The sequence below is a fragment of the Plecotus auritus genome (assembly GCF_963455305.1).
Source record: "Plecotus auritus genome assembly, chromosome: 3".
Lineage (NCBI taxonomy): Eukaryota > Metazoa > Chordata > Mammalia > Chiroptera > Vespertilionidae > Plecotus > Plecotus auritus.
This window is the reverse complement of record NC_137772.1, coordinates 131,865,039-131,885,837: the sequence shown is the minus strand read 5'-3', so window position 1 is coordinate 131,885,837 and position 20,799 is coordinate 131,865,039. Positions and strand designations below refer to the sequence as shown.

The 20,799-nt window shown below is 42.0% G+C and overlaps 1 protein-coding gene across 1 annotated transcript in view; it reads left to right on the top strand.

The window, feature by feature from the left end:
• The window catches only part of LOC308244174 (maestro heat-like repeat-containing protein family member 1), a gene marked incomplete at both ends in the record, with an annotated part of 86,292 nt that overhangs the window by 16,623 nt on the left and 48,870 nt on the right, over positions 1–20,799 (top strand). The window contains 10 exons of the mRNA XM_080660160.1: positions 4,374–4,486; positions 4,835–4,957; positions 5,887–6,049; positions 7,159–7,251; positions 7,696–7,844; positions 8,217–8,357; positions 17,047–17,145; positions 17,697–17,775; positions 18,319–18,429; positions 19,623–19,696. Coding sequence (XP_080516286.1) covers positions 4,374–4,486; positions 4,835–4,957; positions 5,887–6,049; positions 7,159–7,251; positions 7,696–7,844; positions 8,217–8,357; positions 17,047–17,145; positions 17,697–17,775; positions 18,319–18,429; positions 19,623–19,696 — 1,145 coding nt within the window. The remainder of the gene's footprint in view (positions 1–4,373; positions 4,487–4,834; positions 4,958–5,886; positions 6,050–7,158; positions 7,252–7,695; positions 7,845–8,216; positions 8,358–17,046; positions 17,146–17,696; positions 17,776–18,318; positions 18,430–19,622; positions 19,697–20,799) is intronic.

Genomic DNA, 20,799 nt, shown 5'->3' with positions numbered 1-20,799 from the left:
AATGTACACTTATCCTTATTTTATTTATTACTCAAAAGGTAGCATAATTACACATTGTTTCATAGAGATCTTACTTACACTTTAGTTGCATAATACCCCACCGGGAAATATGCCATAGTATATTCATCCAGTCTCCAATTCATAGGCATTTAGGTTGTTTTCAAATTTTGCTGTTACAAATATTGAACAATATGTGGCCAAAGTTACTCATTATAGTCACATAATATAGTTTCATATTTATGGAGGGGAATTTTTCAGGGTAAATTCTAGAAGTGAGAGTTTGCTGAGGGAAGAGTGAATAAAATGTGATGTTAGATGTTATGATACTTCACCCCAGGGGGTCGTGCTGGTGTGCGTTCTCACCAGTCCTGTGTGGCAGAGCTTGTTTTCCCAGCCTTGCATGCTTTAAAAATTTTGTCAATCTAATATGGTGTGTTTTAAATTGTTTCTTTTGTATAGAACTTGTAATGAATTCTTCCCCCTGCCCTCATTGATTTTCAAAGAGAGTGGAAGGGAGGGAGGAGAGAGAGAGAGAGAGAGAGAGAGAGAGAGAGAGAGAGAGAGAGAGAGACATTGATGTGAGAGAGACACATAGATTGGTTGCCTCCCACATGTGCCCTGACCAGGGCCAGGGAAGAACCTACAACTGAGGTACCTGCCCTTGACTGGAAATCGAACCTGAGACCCTTTGGTCTGAGGGTCAATGCTCAAACTGGCCAGGGCGATTATACTTTTTAAAATAGAATTTTATTGATTTCAGAGAGGAAGGGAGAGGGTGAAATAGAAACATTAATGATGGGAATCATTGATCTGTTGCCTCCTGCATGCCCCCTCCTGGGGATCGAGCCCCCAACCCGAGCATGTGCTCTTGACAGGAATGGAACAGTGGACCCAGCAGTCTGTAGGCCAATGTTCTTTCCACTGAGCCAAACCAGCTAGGGTGGGGTTATCAGTCTTTATATATTGTTGCTGGATTTATTTTTTTTATTAAAATATATTTTTATTGATTTCAGAGAGGAAGGAAGAGGGAAAGAGAGATAGAAATATCCATGATGAAAGAGAATCATAGATTGGCTGCCTCCCACAGGCCCCCTACTGGGGATTGAGCCTGCAACTGAGGCATGTGCCCTTGACTGGAATGGAACCTGGGACCCTTCAGTCTGCAGGCCGACACACTATCCACTGAGCCAAACCAGCTAGGGTTATTTTTCTGTTTTTAAAAAATATTGTTACATTTACAATCATGAGGAAGATTGGCCTTAACTTTCCTTTCTTGAACTATCTTTTTAAAGTTTTAGTATAAAGATTATGCTAATCACATAAAATGGATTGAAGAATGTACCCTTCCAGCTTTTTCCATTTTCTGGAAGAGTTTACGTATAAATGGCATTATTTTTTTTAAAATGTTTAGTAGAATTTATTGATGAAGCTGTTCAGGCTTGGAGCTTCTTTGTAGAAGGGGTAGTAATTATGAATGCAATCTTTTGTGTATTATGACTATTCATATTTTTCCACTTATGTCAATTTTAACAGATACTATTTTTTTCTAGGAATTTGTCCAATTTGTCTGAAAGCTTCAAATTTATTGTCATCAAGTTGTAACCTTTTGACAATGATGTTTTTAAAATTGATTTTTTAGAGAGGGAGAGGGAGAGGGGGAGGAGGAGGGAGAGGGAGAGAGAGAGGGAAAGGGTGTGGGGGAAGGGGAAAGGGAGGGGGAGGGGAAGTGGGAGGAAGAAGGAGAGAGATTGAGAGAGAAACATTGATTGTCAGCCTCCTGCATGTGCCCCCACCAGGAACCAAACCCACAACCTGGGTATATGCCCTGACCTGGAATTGGACCTGACATCTTTCCGTGTAAGGGATGATGCTCCAACCAACTGAGCTGCACCGGCCAGGGCGAGCGTGCTTTTTTCACTCAACATAATGCCTTTGAGATCCATTCAGCTTATGGAATGGATCAATATTTGCTTCTTTTTAATTGCTGAGTAGTATTCCATGGTAAATAGTCACCCCTTATCCATGGGGGATATGTTTTAAGACCCACAGTGGATGCCTGAAACTGTGGGTAGTATTGAACCTTATAGATACTATTTTTTTCTATACATATCTCTATGATAAAGTTTAGTTTCTTAGGCTCAGTAAGAGATTATAAAAACAGTGACTAATAATAAAGTAGATAAATTATAACAATATACTGCAATAGAACTTACAAAAGTCTCTCAAAATATCTTATTGTACTGTACTTAACACCTTTTTTATTATATTTTTATTGACTTCAGAGAGAGGAAGGAAGAGAGAGAGAGAGATTGGAACATAAATGATGAGAAAGAATCATTGATCTGCTGCCTCCTGCATGCCCCCTACTGGGGATCGAGCCTGAAACCCAGGCATGTGCCCTGACCAGGAATCAAACTGTGACCTCTTGGTTCATGGGTCTACGATCAACCACTGAGCTGCACTGGCCAGATTGTACTCCCCTTTTCACTTAAAGGAAGCATTTTTTGTCTCTGCTTTGGCATATCTGAATTGCCAGCATCACTACTTTCGCACTTTGGGACCATTATTAAGGATTACTTGAACACAAGCACTGTGACACTCTATCTGATACCCTAAACAGCCACTAAGTGACTAACAGGTGAGAGCTATAAAGCCTGGATGCACTGGACCAAGGGGTGATTCACATACCAGTTTAACAATCTTTTTCTTTCACCTGCAACATTTAACCAATTTACACTGAATGTCATTGCTAACATATTTGGGCTTAAATCTACCTTCCTTTTAAAAGCACTTTCTGAATATGCCACCTTTCTGTGTTCCTAATTTCTTTATTTTCTTGTCTGTCTTCGGATGGAATTATTTTAAAATCTTTCTATTTTTCCTTCTATAACTTGGGTAGTTAGACATTCTTTTATACTTCCTGTAGGGATTCCTTCAGAAACTGTAGAAAGTATAACCACATCATGTTATTTCTTTATTATCTCCTGGCATCTGTTGTTGCTGTTGAGAAAGTAGTTCTCAATGTGATTGTTATTCCTCTGTAGGTAATTGGTATTTTACTCCAGTGTATTGAGAATTTTCATTTTTATCCATATATTCTGCAGTTTCACTAAAGCATCATTTTATCTTTTATCCTGGTGAGTACTTAGAGTGCACTTTCCATATGAGGATTCTTGTCCTTTTTTCAAATTACTTTCCTTCTTTCTTCTAGAGCTTTCCTCAGTCTATCTTATAGTATGTCAATTGTTCTTTGCTTAAAAATTATTTCATTTTTCTGCATTTCCTATTAGGTGAATTCCTCAGAACTATTTTCCAACTTATTAATTCTCTCTTTAACTGTGTTCAGTCTTGACTACTAGTCTATCCTATTTATAGAGATTTAAATTTTTAATGCCTATTTTTAAAAATTTTATTGTTTAAGGTATTACAAATAGTAGTACATATGTCTCTTTTTTCCCCCCACTGACCTCCCCCCGGTCACCCCTACCCCCGTCCCCCGCCTGCACTTGCCCTCGTCCCCTGCCCCCAGTGTCTTGTGTCAGTTGGTTGTGCCTATATGCATGCATACAAGTCCTTCGGTTGATCTCTTACTTCCCCAATCCTCCCCTACCTTCCCGCTGTAGTTTGACAGTCTGTTAGATGCTTCTTTGCCTCTTTTAAAATTTCCAATTGGTTCTTCTTCATATCAATCTATAAATTCTTATTTCATTCTGTTTGTTTTTAGTTTATAGTAACCAATTTTTTATTATCCTGTGGATAATCCCCTCCCTTCCCCAACTCTCATACTCTCAGTCATAGAAGGCACTTACTATCTCAACAGAAAAGATGTGATCCAGCCCAGCCGAGTGTGGCTCAACTGTTGAGCACTGACCCAGGAATCACCAGGTTCAATTCCCAGTCAGGGTATATGCCTGGGTTTTGGGCTCGATTCCCAATAGGGGGTGTGCAGGAGGCAGCCTATCAGTGATTCTCTCTTATCATTGATGTTTCTAGCTCTCTCTCCCTCTCCCTTCATCTCTGAACTCAATAAAAATATATTTAAATTAAAAGAAAAGTTGTGATCCAAAAGGCAGGCTGAGATCCTAAAAGTTGATACCTAATAGCACGTATCCCATCTCTTAGGATTCTCATGTTGATTTTTATTATAATAATTTTAAATATAAAGAATAGTCTCCAGGATTTAATGAATTGCCAAAGGACATATTGCTTGTGAGGGGCAAAGTCATAATCGGCCACCAAACTTGTGTCTTCCGGTTTTTCATTATTTTTGCATGTTTTCATCATACTATGTTACCCACTTTTGAAGAAAAACATACCCAATTCTAGCGAGAGAGAAACAGTTCCCCTCGACTAACCCTCTTTATTCCTTACAGAGATGTTTAGAGCTATGGCAGTCCCCTCAGAGAACTTTAAGGGGGACTTGAACAAGTATATCTCAAAAGAAAACATCCAGAAATTTTTGATGGCACTTCCACGTGGAGGTCAGGTGAGGACATCTCAGACATCTTCCTGGCTCCAGCCCCAGGGTGGAACCACCTTTATAAAGGTAGCTCGTTGGGTGCATAGCCATTGTGTCAGGAGAGTGGGAAGAATTTCCAGTCAGCAGAGCACTACTTGGCTCAGTCCATTCTCAGTTCCAGGTCAGGTTCCCATGTCCCTAGTTTAACCCATACCTTCTCCACCTACTTCCCCCCAAACCTGGGTCCAGCTTTAATCTTCTCTCTAGACTCAGTCTTCTTCTTCCTTTCTCTACCATGGGTCATTATTCTCTCTCTTTCTTTTAAATCTCCATCCTTCAACCTTCCTTTCTTCTTGAATCCCTTCTCTCCTATAGATGTCAGAAGATGATATCATAACAAACCTCAAATTACTGGAAGTCAAAATTCTAAATACTAAGATGCCTAGTACATTATGCCAGAAAATTACTGGTGTCCTTATCAACTACCTGAGGAGAATGGTGAGGAGCCCATGCCTGTGGGTTGGGGGCTGTGGGGGAAGAAAGGATTCTAGGCCTAACGCCAGGAGTTCCTTTCTGGTGGATGATGACATTTTGAAATTAAGTGGTATCTGGGAGATGAGTACCTCAAGTTTCTAAACAATTTACTAGAGCCTATGTCTTATACCCTGAACATGTCTCAAGAACTGTGACCTAGAAGATAGAGTAATGAAGTAAGGGGATAAGGTGAAAGAAGTGAGATGGAAAGAGGGAAAGGATTTAGGCTTTGGGCCTCAAAATCTAACCTGTCCTAATCCTCCTCCTGGGATATCTTAGGCAGTCACTGTTGCTGTTGCAACTCAGCTAATCATTTCAATTTATTTACTAACCTATTTAAATCCACCCACTTGCCTGCTAGCCCAACTTTGCACTGAACATTCATGACCTCTACCTATTCATCTATCCAGATACTTTTGTACTTAAATTTCCTGGTACCGGGTAAGTCTGGTTTCTGATTTTCTTGGTTAACTGTCTACATACAAGGTGTCTTCCAGTTTACCTGCCTTCTTTGGCACACCTGTTTCCTGATCAAGACCTTGACCCTTCAAGAACTTTTCAAAGTTTCCTCCATAATCTACCCACCTTTCCTTGCTGCTACAGGGAAAGCTCTGTGCTCTGGAAATGCCAAGCCCCATTCCCACCCCAACACACAAGCCCAGAGACTTTGCAGAGTTTTTGATTTCCTGCCCTCTTGCACACTCTAGGAAGTTCTTGCCCTCTGTCATGGGGAAGGTTTATGTTGGATAGGGTTGTAGGATTCGATAGGATAGTTACTGCCCTCTAGATAGAGGAGAACCACTTACTGACCAAAGCCAATTCTCAGAAGCTGAGGGACTCGTCTTGGAGATTAGCCTTGGAACAGTTAGTCTTTTTTTTTTTTTTTTTTCCAGGAGACAAAGGGAGAACTGGAGAGGATGTTCACTGCGGTCCTAATGGCTCTGGGGTCCCATTTTCCAGAAATGATCATTGTCAAGCTATGGGACAGACCGAATATATACTGTCTGCCCCCAAGGAGCCTCATGGTTGCAGTGGGGAAGATAAGCCTTTCCCAAGGTATTGCTCCCCATGGTGGAAGAGTTAGTCTGAGAAAAAAACAGGGGCATCAGGCTGTGGGGGTGCTGCATGGAATTTAGAGTATAGCATTATTCTCCTGACTCCTTTCACTGTATATCTCCACTTAGTTTAGTGATGGGTGTGTGTGTGGGGGGGGGGGGGGTGAGGGGGCAAACTAGCATCCCTGTGGGACTGATGGGAACTCAGGAGGGAGTTCTTGGAGACTAGGAGTGGCACAGGAGAGCATATTAAAGCACAGGAGACTGTGGCTGGAGGTAAGACTTGAGGAACTAGAGGGAAGGCTGAATAGAAAGCTCCCATTCAACAGAGGTGGGGAGGGGCAAAAGAGAAGTGAAGAGTGCTTTGCTTAGGGGAACCTGAAGTTTTGAATTTGATTAGAGGTTTGGAAGGTAATAGTGTAGTAGGATGAGGCAGAGAATCACCATACAATCTCCATCCTGGTGGCTGTTGGTGACAGCATTAATTCTCTTACCCATTCTATTCCCCTCCCTCAATCACAAAGTGTGGAAAAAAAATCAAGTCACCAGGCAAATAACAGACCCTGCCCTTTCTTTACCACCTGGAGTTTGGGCCAGAGAGAGGTTGTGGGAAGTCAGCTGGCCTTCTGGGCATTAGGTTCAAAATGACAAGGCTTATGGGTTGGGCTGCATAGCAAACTCAGAGGACACGGCACAGAAGCTGGAAATGTGTCTCTTGATCTAATCAGGGCAAATGTTCTCGCTTTAGAACAGTGAGAAGAGCCTCAGGCAGCACAGCTCTGTTTTGTAAGGGTCCTTGGAGGGGATTGTGCATGTGTAGGGTATGGAAATACCTTGCATCTATATGTTGTGCTAACATCCATTATTGAGCTTAATTTTCCCAACAGCCCTGTGAGGTGGGCACACTAGGAACTGTAGTCCTATTTAACAGTTGAGGACACGGAAACTGGGATAAATTCCCTATCTTACCCTGGGCTGTCCAGACTCTTTGGAGGTAGAGCTAGGATCAGAACCCAAACCTCCTGGTCCCTAATCATAAGATTTTGTACACTAAAGTGGGAGGCTGCTTTCCCTGGGATAGGGATGTTTTTCTTGTACTCTCCCTCCCAGATACAGTTTCCTACATCGGTTCTATATGGAGATATATCCTGCCCCTTCTGAGGTTGGCCCAAGAGAAGAATGACATGTTGGCGATATGTCATGGTAAGGGTCAGGAGGGTCTGGGGAAGGCTTAATTGGAATCAGGGAGGGAGGAAAGAAGGCCAGGAAGAGACTGGGTCCCTCTGAAGTTGGATCCCATAAGTCTATGCAAGGGGCAGTGATGGCTGAGAGCAGGCCAGGTGTGAGTAGATACTCTTCTCCATCTGACCTTTCTTGGCCTGGTTTGGGGCAAGGGGCAAACTTGACAGGGATGCTGTAGGTGTTGACAGCCTTTCTCTTTCACTTTCCCTGCCTATACTGGAGCTAGGTATGGTGAGAAAGCAATGATAGTTGGGGAGGTGGTGGACAGGTTGGTCTTTTCCAGCACAGGACCCCCAAAGTCCTTTTTGGGTTGGGAAGGAGAGGACTGTACTTATAGGTGTGTATGCTTTACTTTGTGGGAAGGGAAAGGTGATGGGAAGCTCTGACTCCCTTCTCTGCGTACAGTATTCCACGGATTGGTCATCAGTGCCCAGAAGCACCTGGATTCTTGGGATGATAAAGGGATGGGCATTACTCAAAGGGAAATGTCCATGAAGGCCTATACCACCTTCCGTGTCTTCCTCAACCGTTGGTCTTTGAAGAGCAAAGACAAGGTGGGAGTCGGGGATAACAGGGGCTGGGTGGGTGGGCTGAAGGAGTAAGGCTTGAGCCAAAGGTGGGCTCAAGTTTGTCCACTTCCTGGTAGAAGGCTGACTCACGAGGGTCTTCTGGGACAGCAGGTGATTCTGCTCAGTCTCCTCTTACCATTCTCTTGAAAAATATAGAGTAAAAAAAAAAAAACAAAAAACACTGCACTGTCCATTCACTTATTTATTAAGTATGTGATTGACATTTATTGATTACTCTCATTTTCCAGGCATGATGCTAGGCCCTGGTCATACAAAGATGAATAAAGCAAAACCCCCGAGGGTTTGTCTGCCTTCATCCCTTTGCTGATGCAAGTTTCTTTATCTCCTTAGGCACAGGTGACAGAGCAGGTTCTGTTGATAATTGGCCACCTTTTCTTCCTTATGCCACCATCCAAACTCAAGAACCAAGTGAACCGGTTAACCCGATTGTTAATGATTTTGATGTCCATGGAAGTGACACCTTTCTACATTTCCCAGGTGATTGGGTTGTGAGTGAGAAGGAAATTTGACTAGTTCATGTATTTCATATTTATTGAGTAGTTAATGCTGGAGTTGGCAAAGCTTGGCCCATAGGTCAAATCCATTGTGAAGCTTATTTTCGTAACGAATGTTTTACTGGAACTCAGCCATGTCCATTTGTTGAATTCACCTCATGCTTTGAAACTCTCTAACTTCCCTGTCTCTGACCTTTAGACCCAAATTTAAAGGGCCTATGAGGTTAGGTCAAGCCTACCTGGAATGCCTCCCTATTTTAAAGTCAACTGGTGTGGGACCTTACTTATATCTGCAAAATACCTTCACATCAACACCTAGATTAGTGCTTGACTGAAAAACCAGGAGAAGGTGTGTGTACACCAGGGACCTGGGATTTTAAGGGCCATTTCAGGATTATGCCTGTGATAGAAAAGTTACACACATATTAGATATTTTTGTGAACAGAGGATCAAGAACCGGAACCCAAATTTTCTGATTGTTAGGAATCAGTCTCCCTTCTAATTCAGTGGCATTTCTCAAACCGAGTTCCCCCAACTTCTAATGAGTATTCCACAAAAAGAAGGTGTGTTATTTAGTAAAATGGGTGGGAAATGCTGAGTTTAAAATTAAACAAGTTTCTTAACTGTAGGACTTCTCCAAGTCTTCAATATGTGGGTTAGTCTGGTCCTCTAAGAAGCAGATACCAGCATGGAATTGAGGTGCAAGGGATTTATTGGAGGAACACCTGTGAGGAAAAAAAAAACAAAACAGGGAAGGGGCCAGAGGAGGCTGGGAGAGCCATCAGACTGAGTAGCAGGTGTGACCATTGATAAGGAGAAGGGGAAGGAGAGACTAAAGGGGAAAAGGGAAGAAGAAAGGAGAGTCTTAGATTATAGTGTAGTTCTAAGGAAGTTCAATGCCAACAGGGAGTCATTGAGCCAATGTTACCCATCAGAAAAGTCCTACTTCTTGCTTATGTAGGCCTGCTTCAGTGGACCTGCCATACCCAGTCATTGGCCAGGAGAAACCGTTGGGAATCTAGCCTCAGTTTTAAACAGTGATGGATTTTAGAGTAAAGAAGTTGGAGATCTTAGCATTGAACAGACTGTCAAACTACAGCGGGAAGGCAGGGGAGGTTATGGGGGCGGGGGGGACTGTAAGAGATCAACCGAAGGACTTGTACGCATGCATATAAGCATAACCAATGGATACAAGACACTTGGGGGGGGGGCAGGTAAAGGCATGTACTGGGGGGTAGGGGAGGCCGGGGGGAGGTCAATGGGAAAAAAAAAAAAGGAGATATATGTACTACTATTTGTAATACTTCAAACAATTAAAAAAAATAAAATAAAATAAAAGAAGTTGGAGATGTTAATCAATTATGCCCTCCAGAATAGGCATCTGAAAGGCACATTTTTCATGGTTGCGCAACATGTTAATATGCATTTGTAAATTTCCAAGAGGAATTTTTTTTTTTTAGTGCAACACCCATTAGCACCAAGTTTCCAGGGATCACTGTTTGTGGTCTACCATTGCACTACCAAGTCAAATTCACTTTCCTTGGTATATGAAGATTTGACCTTCCTCATGTATGTGCTCTGAGCTTTCTCCTTTAGTGGAGCAGCCAGTCTCTTATTTACTAGTACTTACCCTTCTGTCACGTGTCTGCATTGTTGCCTTTGGGAAGGTCTGTGAACCTGGGACAGAGGTTTGCTCTGTGTAATCAATTAGCCAGTTAGAGGATAAAATTTGTAACCTAACTGCTAGTCTGCAGATTGTGCGGGTAGAGATTCTACCCTACATTTTGGCGGACAGTGGAAATGTTTTGGCTACTTCCTCCTTCTCTCCCCTTCTCTATCACTCCAGGGGATAGTGATTAAGAATTGAGATGTTTGTCAGTCTATAGTATAATTTGTTTGGACATTAACTAGTACTAGCCAGCTCTCCTTACGGAGGCTGGCCCTATTTGGGGGTCCATCAGGCAAACCAAAGGGGAAGAAATGTTAAATATTTAAAATCCAGTGGAGGGATTTCTGCTCTGGCAAAGAAGGAGTAACTGAGGCCACAATTACTCTCTTCTCTGAAACAACTAAAACACTATGCAAAATATATGAAATAATGGTTCTCAAACTATTGAACAGCAGGCAACAAAGAATAGTGTCCCTGAGAGACAGGAGAGACATGGCATAAGCTCTACTATTGCCCCTGTTTACTTCCTTGAGAGAATTTCCAGTCAGTGGCAGAGGGAAAGAAACCCCAGGGAAAGTTGATGAACTTTCTGAGTTGAGAAGATAGCAATGAGAGACCAGGGAGACCAACATAGCTGGAGTTTACTGGGTGGAATACTTGATAGTCCATGTGTATGAGGAAATGGCTTCAGGTGAGGAAAAACCCCCAGACTTGGAAGAATAGTAGCCAGAACTCACACAGGGCCAAGATTTATACCTGTTCCCACCAAACAGTCTTAAAAACTCACAATTCACAGGACATTAGGTAGATGGGTGGGTTGGGGAGCAAAATTAACAGTAGGCTGAATGCTTTTCTGGTCCTGTCTAACCAATCTTAAAAGCAAGACCCAAAAGGATCAAATTATTTTCAAGTAACTTTAACTGTGTTCCAGGAAAAACGCAAGAATATTTATAGGAATACTAAAATATCCAATACCCAATAAGGTAAGGTTACAATGAGTCGCATTAAATTTTTTTTAAAAGATCACCAGGCATGCAAAGAAGCAGGACAATATGGCCTATAATAAGGAGAAAAAAGAAATAAAAACTGACCCAGAACTCACACAGATGTTAGAAGTAGCAGACTAGGACATTAAAACTGATTCTATTGGATTAAAAAACTAGTGGAAAGATTAAGTAAATAAGTAAAAACCAGGAAAAATATTTTTTAGAAGGACCCAAATTGAATTTCTAGAGTTAAAGACTAGAATATCTGTGATGAGAAACACTGGATAGTATTAATGACAGATTAGACATTGCAAAAGAAAAAACTGGTTAATTGAACATAGCAATAGAAATTACACACAATGAAACAGAAAAAATAAATAAAGAAGAAAGCATCAGCCTGGCGAGAGTGGCTCAGTGGTTGAGCGTCAACCTATGAGCCAGGAGGTCACAGTTTGATTCCGGGTCAGGGCATATGCGCAGGTTGCAGGCTTGATCCCCAGTGGGGGGCATGCAGGAGGCAGCCCATCAATGATTCTCTTCCATCATTGATGTTTCTATCTCCCTCTCCCTCTCCTTTTCTCTCTGAAGTCAATAAAGACATAAATTAAAAAAAGAAAACATCAGTGAGGCATGCGACGACTTTAAGCAGCCTAATTTATGTGCAATTCGAGTCCCCTCATAAAGGGAGAGACAGAAAATATATTTGAAGAGCCAAAACCGGTTTGGCTCAGTGGATAGAGCGTCAGCCTGTGGACTGAAAGGTCCCAGTTCGATTCCGGTCAAGGGCATGTAACTTAGTTGCGGGCACATCCCCAGTAGGAGGTGTGCAAGAGGCAGCTGATCGATGTTTCTCTCTCATCGATGTTTCTGACTATCTATCCTTCTTCCTTCCTCTCTGTAAAAAATCAATAAAATATATTAAAAAATATATATATATTTGAAGAAATAATGGTTGAAAAATTTTTAAATCGGAAGCGTAAACCTACAGAACCAACACACTCAATGAACCCAATACGAGAAAAAAAAAACTACTCCAAATCATGTCACAATCAAATTTCTCAAAACCAGTGAAAAAGAAAAAATGATTTCTTTAAAATTAAATTTATTGGAGTGACATTGGTCCACATGAACATATAGGTTTCAGGTGTGAGTTTCAGTATTACAAGATCCGCATATTGCTCCATGTGCTCCTACCCAAAGTCAGATCTCGTGTCACCATATATTAGTTCCCTCTTCTCTCCCCACCCGCTTTGATCCATGTTGAATTAATTTTTGTATGTGGGGACAAACTGTAATCCACTTTCATTCATTTGCATGTGGCTTTCCAGTTTTCCCAGCACCATTTATTGAAGAAACTATCTTTACTCTGTTGTGTGTTTCTGGCTCCTTTGTCGAAAATTATCTGTCCATATACCTGTGGTTTTATAGCCTGGCTCTCTATTCTGTTCCATTGATCTGTGTGTCTGTTTCTCTGCCAGTACCATGCTGTTCTGGAGATCATAGCTCTGTAGTATAATTTGAAGTCAGGTAGCGTGATACCTCCAACTTTGTTCTTTTTTCTCAGTATTGCCTTTGCTATTTGGGGTCCTTTGTGGTTCCATACAAATCTGATGACTTCTCATTCTGTTTCTTTTAAAAAATGACATTGGAATCTGTATATTGCTTTGCATAATACGACCATTTTAACTATGTTGATTCTTCCAATCCATGAACATGGAATATTTTTTCCATTTTGTTGTGTCTTTTTCAACGTCTTTTAATAATGCCTTGTAATTTTCAGTATATAGGTCTCCCACATTCTTTGTTACGTTTATTCCTAGGTATTTTATTCTTTTGATTGCAATTCCAGAAGGAATTGTTTTTTTATTTCTTTTTCTGAAGTTTTGTTGTTGGTATACAGGAAGGCAATGGATTTTTGCACATTGATTTTTGTAACCTGCAACTTCACTGTATTTGTTTAGTTTCTAATAGTTTTTGTGTTTTTTTTTTGTGTGTGTGGAGTTTTTAGTGTTTTCTGTATACAGAAAAATGTCATCTGCAAAAAGTGATACTTTTATTTCTTCCTTCCCTATTTGGATGTCTTTTATTTCTTTCTCTTGCCTTATTGCTCTGCTTAGGATTTCTAGCACTATGTTGAGTAAGAATGGTGAGAGTGGACTTCCTTGTTTTGTTCCTGATCTTAGAGGAAAAGTTTTCGTTTTTCACCATTGAGTATGATATTAGCTGAGGCTTTATCATAGATGGCTTTATTATGTTGAGGTACTTTCCTTCTATTCCTATCCTATTGAGTATTTTAATCATAAATGGATGTTGTATCTCATCAAATGCTTTTTCTGCATCTATTGATAAGATCATATGATTTTTATCCTTTCTTTTGCTCATGTGATGTATTACATTGATTGATTTGCATATGTTGAGCCATCCTTGTGCTTCTGGAATGAACCCCACTTGACCGTGATACATTCTTTTTTTTTTTTTTTTGGGGGGGGTGTACTGTTGTATTTGATTTGCTAGTGATTTGTTTAGGATTTTTGCATCTGTGTTCATCAGAGATATTGGTCTGTAGTTTTCTTTCTTTGTATTATCTTTGCCAGGTATTGGTATCAAGGTAATATTAGCCTTATAAAATGTGTTAGGAAGTATTGCCTCTTCTTCAAATTTTTGGAAGAGTTTGAGAAGGATAGGTTTTGAAAAACAGAAAATCTTAAGTACACAAAATGATGTTTCATATGGAGGAATAAAGATAACAATAATAGATTTCTCAGTGGAAACAATGGAACTGAGATGATCTGTAATAAAAGGGTAATATGCTAATTAGACGGGATATCCTTCCGGACATCATTCTGGACGTCCCTCGGACGAAGCCAGGGCTGGAAGGAAGCCTGGGTCCCGAGTGCCTGCCGGCGGCCAGAGCAAAGACCAGGTCCCGTGTTCCAGAGGGAAGCCAGTGCTGGCAGCCAGGGGAAGGAAGGCCTACTCTTGCACAAATTTCGTGCATCTGGCCTCTAGTAGTGGAATAACACCTTTGAAACACTGAAAGAAAAATACTGTCAGCCATAAAAAAGAATGAAGTCTTGACATCTGCAACAACATGGATGGACCGAGAGGGTATTGTGCTGAGTGAAGTAAGTCAGTCAGAGAAAGACAAATGCCATATGAGCTCATTTATTTGTGGAATCTGAAAAATAAAATGAATAAGCAGAATTGAAACAGACTCATAGATACAGAGAACATTTTGATGATTGCTAGATAGGAGGCAGGTGGAGGATGGGTGAAAAAGATGAAAGGATTAAGAAGTACAAATTGGCAGTTACAGAATAGTCATGGGAAGTAAAGTACAGTATAGGGAATATAGTCAGTAATACTGTGATAACTATGTATGGTGTCAGATGGCTACGAGATTTATTGAGGTGACCACTTTGTAAGTTATTTAATGTCTAATTACTGGGTTGTGAACTGTAATTGAAAAATAAAACATGATTTTATTTATTTATTTTTAAAATATTTAAAAAGAGGAAGAGAGAGAGAGAGAGAGAGAGAGAGAGAGAGAGAGAGAGAGAGAAGAGAGAGAAACATCAATGGGAGCGAAACATTGATCCTTCAATGGGCTGCCTCCTGCAAGCCCCCCAACAGGGAACAAGACCAAAACCTGGGTATGTGCCCTGACCGGGAATCAAACCCGCAACCTTTCAGTGCCTGGGACAATGCCACATTGGCCAGGGCGAAAAATAAAACATGATTTTTTTTAAATGGATAAGTAAATTAGACTTCATCGAAGTGAATAATTTCTTTTTTAATTTTAATATAATTTTAAAAATTTTCCCTTTTTATTGAATTTATTGAGATGACATTGGTTAAGAAAATTATACAGGTTTCAGGTGCACAATTCTACAACACATCGCCTGAACATTGTATTGTGTGTTCACCATCCCAAGTCAAGTCTCCATCCATCACCATTTATCATCCCTATACCCTCCGCAACCTCCCTGTCCCCCATCCCTCAGCAGTCCCCACACTGTTGTTTCATTCCGTCTCCCTCCCGCTTTATAAAGCCAGCCGCGCACTCAGCCACCCATGCATTCAGCCGCCTGTCCTCACCGCGCACGCATCTCCGTACCTCAGCCTTTTGCAGCTCCTCTGAGTCTCAATGTGCTTTCTTCTTTCCTTCTAGTTGTAGTATTTCCACTCAGCCAGCTTTCCTGTGGTTCTGGATGGTGTCTGTTTTGTCTTTTAGTTGTAGTTTTGAAATTGTTGTGCGAGGCAGCAGTTTAGGTGCTTACCTATGCCGCCATCTTGGTTTCTCTCTGTTGTCCCTTTCATGAGTTTTTTGCTCTATTTTAAATTTTTTGTTCAATCCCTCCACCCCCTTCACCCTCTCTACCCTCCGAAAGTGAATAATTTCTGGTCTTTGAAACTAGTTCAGAGAAGGAAAAGACAGGTCAAAGACTGGAAGAAAATATTTGCAAATCATATATATGTATCCAGAAAATATAAAGAACTCTCAAAATGCAATTTAAAAAATTTAAAAAACTGCCCAGGCCTGTGTGGCTCAGTTGGTTGGAGCGTTGTCCTGTACACCAAAAGGTTGTGGGTTTGATTCCCATTCAGGGTACATATCCAGGTTTTGGTTTGATCCTAGGCTTGGTCAGAGCACTTGTGGAAGACAACTGATTGATATTTCTCTCTCACATTGATGTTTCTCTCTCTCTCTCCCTCTCCCCCCACCTCCATCCTCTCTAAAATAAATTTAAAAATATTTTAAAAATTGGCAAAAAATTTGAATAGATATGGGGATATCAAATTAGCACAGGAAAAGTTGATAAAAATCATTTAGAAAAATTTAAAATTACATTGAGATGCCACTATACATCTGTAAATTGGCACAACCATTTTGGAAAACAGTTTGGCAGTTTTTTAAAAAGTAAGTGAGAGATTTATAGTGACAGAATGCAGATCAGTGGTTGCCTGGGGAAAGGAACAGTGTTCCGAGGGGAGGGCAAGAGGGGTTATAAAGAGACAAGAGGGAACTTTTGGGGGTGATAGATATGCTTATTATCTCATTGTGGAGATGGTTTCAAGGATGTTTACATTTATTAAATAGTATACTTAAAATATGTGCACTGTATTATATATCAACTAGAGGCCCAGTGCACAAGATTCATTCACTCGGCGCAGGGAGAGGTGGGGGGGACGGGGTCCCTCAGCCCAACCTGTGCCCTCTTGCAGTCCAGGAGCCCTTGGGGGTTGTCCTACTGCCAGATTAGGGCCGTTCCCTGCTGGCCTAAGGCGGCAGTCGGACATCTTTAGGGCTGCCTGGAGGTGGGAGAGGCTCCTGCCACTGCCACTGTGCTCACCAGCCATGAGCCCTGCTTCGGGATGAGCGGCACTTCCCCTGTGGGAGCACACTGACCACCAGGGGGCAGCTCCTGCGTTGAGCACATCATAGTGACCAGTCCTTCTGCTGTTCGGTCGGTGTGCCTATTACCCTTTTATTACATACGATTAGACATCAATAAAGCTGTCTTTTTAAAAAATAAAATGGACTGTTTACACATGTGAAAACTGAGGCCATTTGTAGCCTCTCACACAAGTGGGAAGAAAAACCCATAAAACAATACAATCCACTAGGTAAAGGGCAGATATTTGGGCTTTTAAATGTGGTTTTCCAAATTTTGCAAGTCAGAACAATAGAACCAGTTCTTTCTTTGGCCATGACTTCTTTATCCTACTTCTTTGAAGTCGGCCAACACCTGCAATGTTGAGTTGCTCTAAAAGTTACCGTGGAATAATGAGGTTATTTGAAAGTAAGTGTAGCTTCTTGGGTGAGGTGGAGGAGCAGGTCATGGCTGTATTTGGCTATGGAAAAACGAGCCTCTCAGCCTTCCTGAAAAGGTCCAAGGGGGCAGTGTGAACTATGATATTGGGCCCCCTCTGAGAGGAGATCTGAGGACAGAGGCTTTCCCTTGAGGCTGTGGCAAGGGCTGGCTGAGTGGCTGACTCTGTCCTTACACACACAGTGTATCTGCCAACTGGTGAATGCTCTGGCGTTCAGCGGCTGCGGAGGTATAAACTTGGAATCCCAGCTGGGAAACATTACAGGCATGCTGTTCCAGCAGGTGAGTGCTGGAGGCTGGAAGTATCCCGGGCTTGGTCTTCCCCTCTTCTGTGGAGGTGATGGTTACCCCAGCCCAGGTCACAACCTCCACTCGGCCCTGGGGTTTTCTCATGGTGACCTTAACTGCACACACCTCAGGTTCACTGCCTGGATTCTGGTCACAGAGTGGATATTCTCTATGAGGTAAATTGGATACATTTCTGTTTGTTTCTTGGGGTGGAGGCCATTGTTGCTCCCTCCAAACTGGTTAAGGGCAGAGAGTCCAAACCGACCCATTATGCCTGTGGGAAATGGCAGGCCTTCTGTGTTGCAGCCTAGAGTAGGAAGAGGACAATTGAACATTTTGCAAAAAGGTGTTACCTTCCATGTATTTGCTGGCCACGTCTTCTTTCCTTTGGGGCTGTGTAGGTGTATTCCTGGGTTCTATTTTCACGTTCTCCTTATGGGCAAGTGCAACACTTTTTCTGGCTGCATACCTCAGTTTCTCCATCCATGCCCAGAGCCCCTGATTTTTCAGTGCTCCCGGGTCTGATGGCCTTGGTCTTCCCACAGCTGAGTGAAAAAGTCAACCCATCAGATCCTCACTCTGTGGAGAACTGCAGCCTCGCCCTGAGGGCTTTCTACATCCTGGGTAAGTTAACACATTTTCCCAGCCCCAGGTATGTGTCCCTGGGTACTCAAGACTTTGTACTCCTTGGGGCGCCTGGTTCCCAAGATGGGCTTCTGTCCTTCAGACAAGATGCAAAGTAATCCATGTAAAGTTTGCCTGAAATTCAATGAATCTCAAAGGGCATAGGCATCCTCCCCTCCCTATCCCTTTTGTTACCACTCCCTTCCCCTGGGGTTGGCTTCCGTTCTCCTTTGGTGATCCTTAGCTCAGAAAGGTGATAATGTGATTACAGCACTGATGAGGTTCTGACCTAATGGCAGAGCACATGGTGGGGCAGGGGAGGGACAGGCCTAGCTCAGGAAAAGCATCTGCCCCATGCTGGGCTCATGGTAAATGCTAGACAAACACTGGCTCTCTTTCTTCCTCCTTCTTTTCTCCAACCTAATAGACCCTAATTTACCCAGCTCATGGCATCAGTGGTTTGCTGTGAGCATGATTTTCTTCTACACACCACCTCCCACTTAAACATACCCCTGACTCCCTTGTATTCATGCCCTCTGATAGCCAAGTTATACCAGGATCAGATGGTATTCCTAATACTATCGGCCATGGAGTCCAGTGAGCCAGCCAAGATAGAATCAGCCCTTCAAGCGTTCACAGACGTGTTCCAGGAATGTGAGTAGGAACTGAGCCTGGTCCTAGGGATCTCCTTGCTCAGGAAATCTCCTTTCTGGGCAGACACTCCCATGTAGTAGTTAAAAGCACAGTTTTAAACTCAATATAAACTCAATGGGTTCAAATCCTGGTTTTGACTCTTATTAGCTGTGCAAACTGGGACAGATTACTTTTAGTCTATTTCCTCATTTGAGAAATGGAGGTACTTTGGCTGGGTGGCTCAGTTGGATGGAGTGTCACCCTATACACCACAAGACTGTGGGTTCGATTCCCGGTCAGGGCACATACCTAGGTCGCTGGTATGTTCCTCGATCGGGGGCATATGGGAGGTGACTGATCAATGTTTCTCTCTCACATTGATGTTTATCGCTCTCTCTCTCTCTCTCCCCTCTCTTTCTCTAAAATAAAAAACAACATATCCTTGGGTGAGGATTATAAAAAACAAAAATGTAGGTAACATTAATTCCTACCTTTAGGCATTTTTAGTGAGAATGAAAGGACAAAACATATCTTGGAGTATAGGTTTTAATTCTACTCAAGTGTCCATCAAAACTTTGCTGTGTGCCTAACACAGAACGAGGCATAGAAAATACACACATAAATAAGACATGGTCCCTGTTCTGAGGAGCTCACTGTCAAGTAGGGAAGATGAGACTGTTCACACAGCAACAGATACAGGATAATATGTGATAAGTTACTTAAATGTGAGCATGGCGATGGGCAACAGGAATGCAGAGAAGGTGTCAGCAGGAGATGGGATAGACTCTATGTAGGAGCTGTGCTGAGAGCAGAAAGGAGACTGCGAGTCAGCAGAAGGAATTCACACAGACAAAGAGCAGTGCTGGCATTTCTAAAGGTTGAGATCGCAGAGGGTGAGCAGAACAGCATGGACAGTGAGGCAGACTTGTGTGCTCAGCCGTGGGAGCCTGGCAAGAGCTGAGGCGCAAGCGCTAGCTTGATGAAATACTGTTTTAGGTCACTTTTTAGTCTGGTTTGAAGCAGAGGGACAGGGGAGATAGTCTCTCGGGATTGATCTGGCCTTGAAGAGAAAGACTGTATCTAAAATTCCTCCTACCTGTCTGTCTTCTCATGTCCCCCAAAGCAACAAAGGGGGAGGGAGGAGACTGACACCTCCCCCCTTTCCACCACCCCCCCACACCACCCCCCCGCATGTATGTCTGTCTTTCCTCTAGTGCCTCAGACAGAGAAGCTGCAGCGCGTGGTGCTGAATTCAACCATTATGGTGATTCAGGAGGACCTCAAACCAGTGAGCAGAATGGCAGAATGTTCGGGCTGGGAGGGCAATTGCTGTTTTGAGAACCTGAGGTCTGGTAAAGTGAAGAGGGGAAGGTTTGGGGGAATGAGGAGACAGGTAAGGCACCCTTGCCAAGCTACTTCTGACCTCAGACTTCTGACCATGGGTTACATTTGGGCTTGTCAAAACCTGAGAAAGGTTTGAGAAGTGGACAGGTGGTTCCTTCATATTTTCTGAGCCTTTTCGGTGGGCAGTACTGTGGTGAGCCCAGTGGGGACATGAAGCTCTGAAAGATATTAATTCTGCCCCGCGAGAATTCACAGTTTGCTTAGCGAGAGAAGTCCTGAAACAACACATCTTGCATGGAGTCTGAGAAGATAAATATGTATATATATATTTTCTTATTTTTTCTTTATATATATATATATATATATATATATATATATATATATATATGTAAATTCTTTTCTTTAAAAATTTTATTCAATTACAGTTGATATACAATATTATATTAGTTTCAGGTGTACATCCTGGTAATTAGACATTTATTTATGTAACTTATGAAGTGATCACCCCAATAAATCTAGTACACACCCCGCATAGTTATTACAGTATTATTGACTATGTTCCCTGTGCTGTACTTTACATCCCATGACTATTCTATAATTACCAATTTGTGCTTCTTAATTCCTTCACCTTTTCATCCATCCCCCCACTCCCCTCCCATCTGCCAACTACCAAAATGTTCTCTGTGTCTATGAGTCTGTCTCAGTTCTGCTTGTTCATTTATTTTGTTTTTTAGATTCCACAACTAAGTGAAATAATACTGCATTTGTCTTTCTCAGTTTGACTTATTTGACTCAGCACCACACCCTCTAGCTCTATCCATGCTGCAGATGGCAAGATTTCATTCTTTTTTTATGGTTGAGTCATATTCCATTGTATATATGTACCACTTCTTCTTTATCCATTCCTCTATTGATGGACACTTAGGTTGCTTCCATATCTTGGCTATTGTAAATAATGCTGCAATAAACATACGGATGTATATGTCTTTTCAATTTAGCATTTTGGGTTTCTTCAGATAAATATCCAAAGTTTAATTGCTGGGTCCT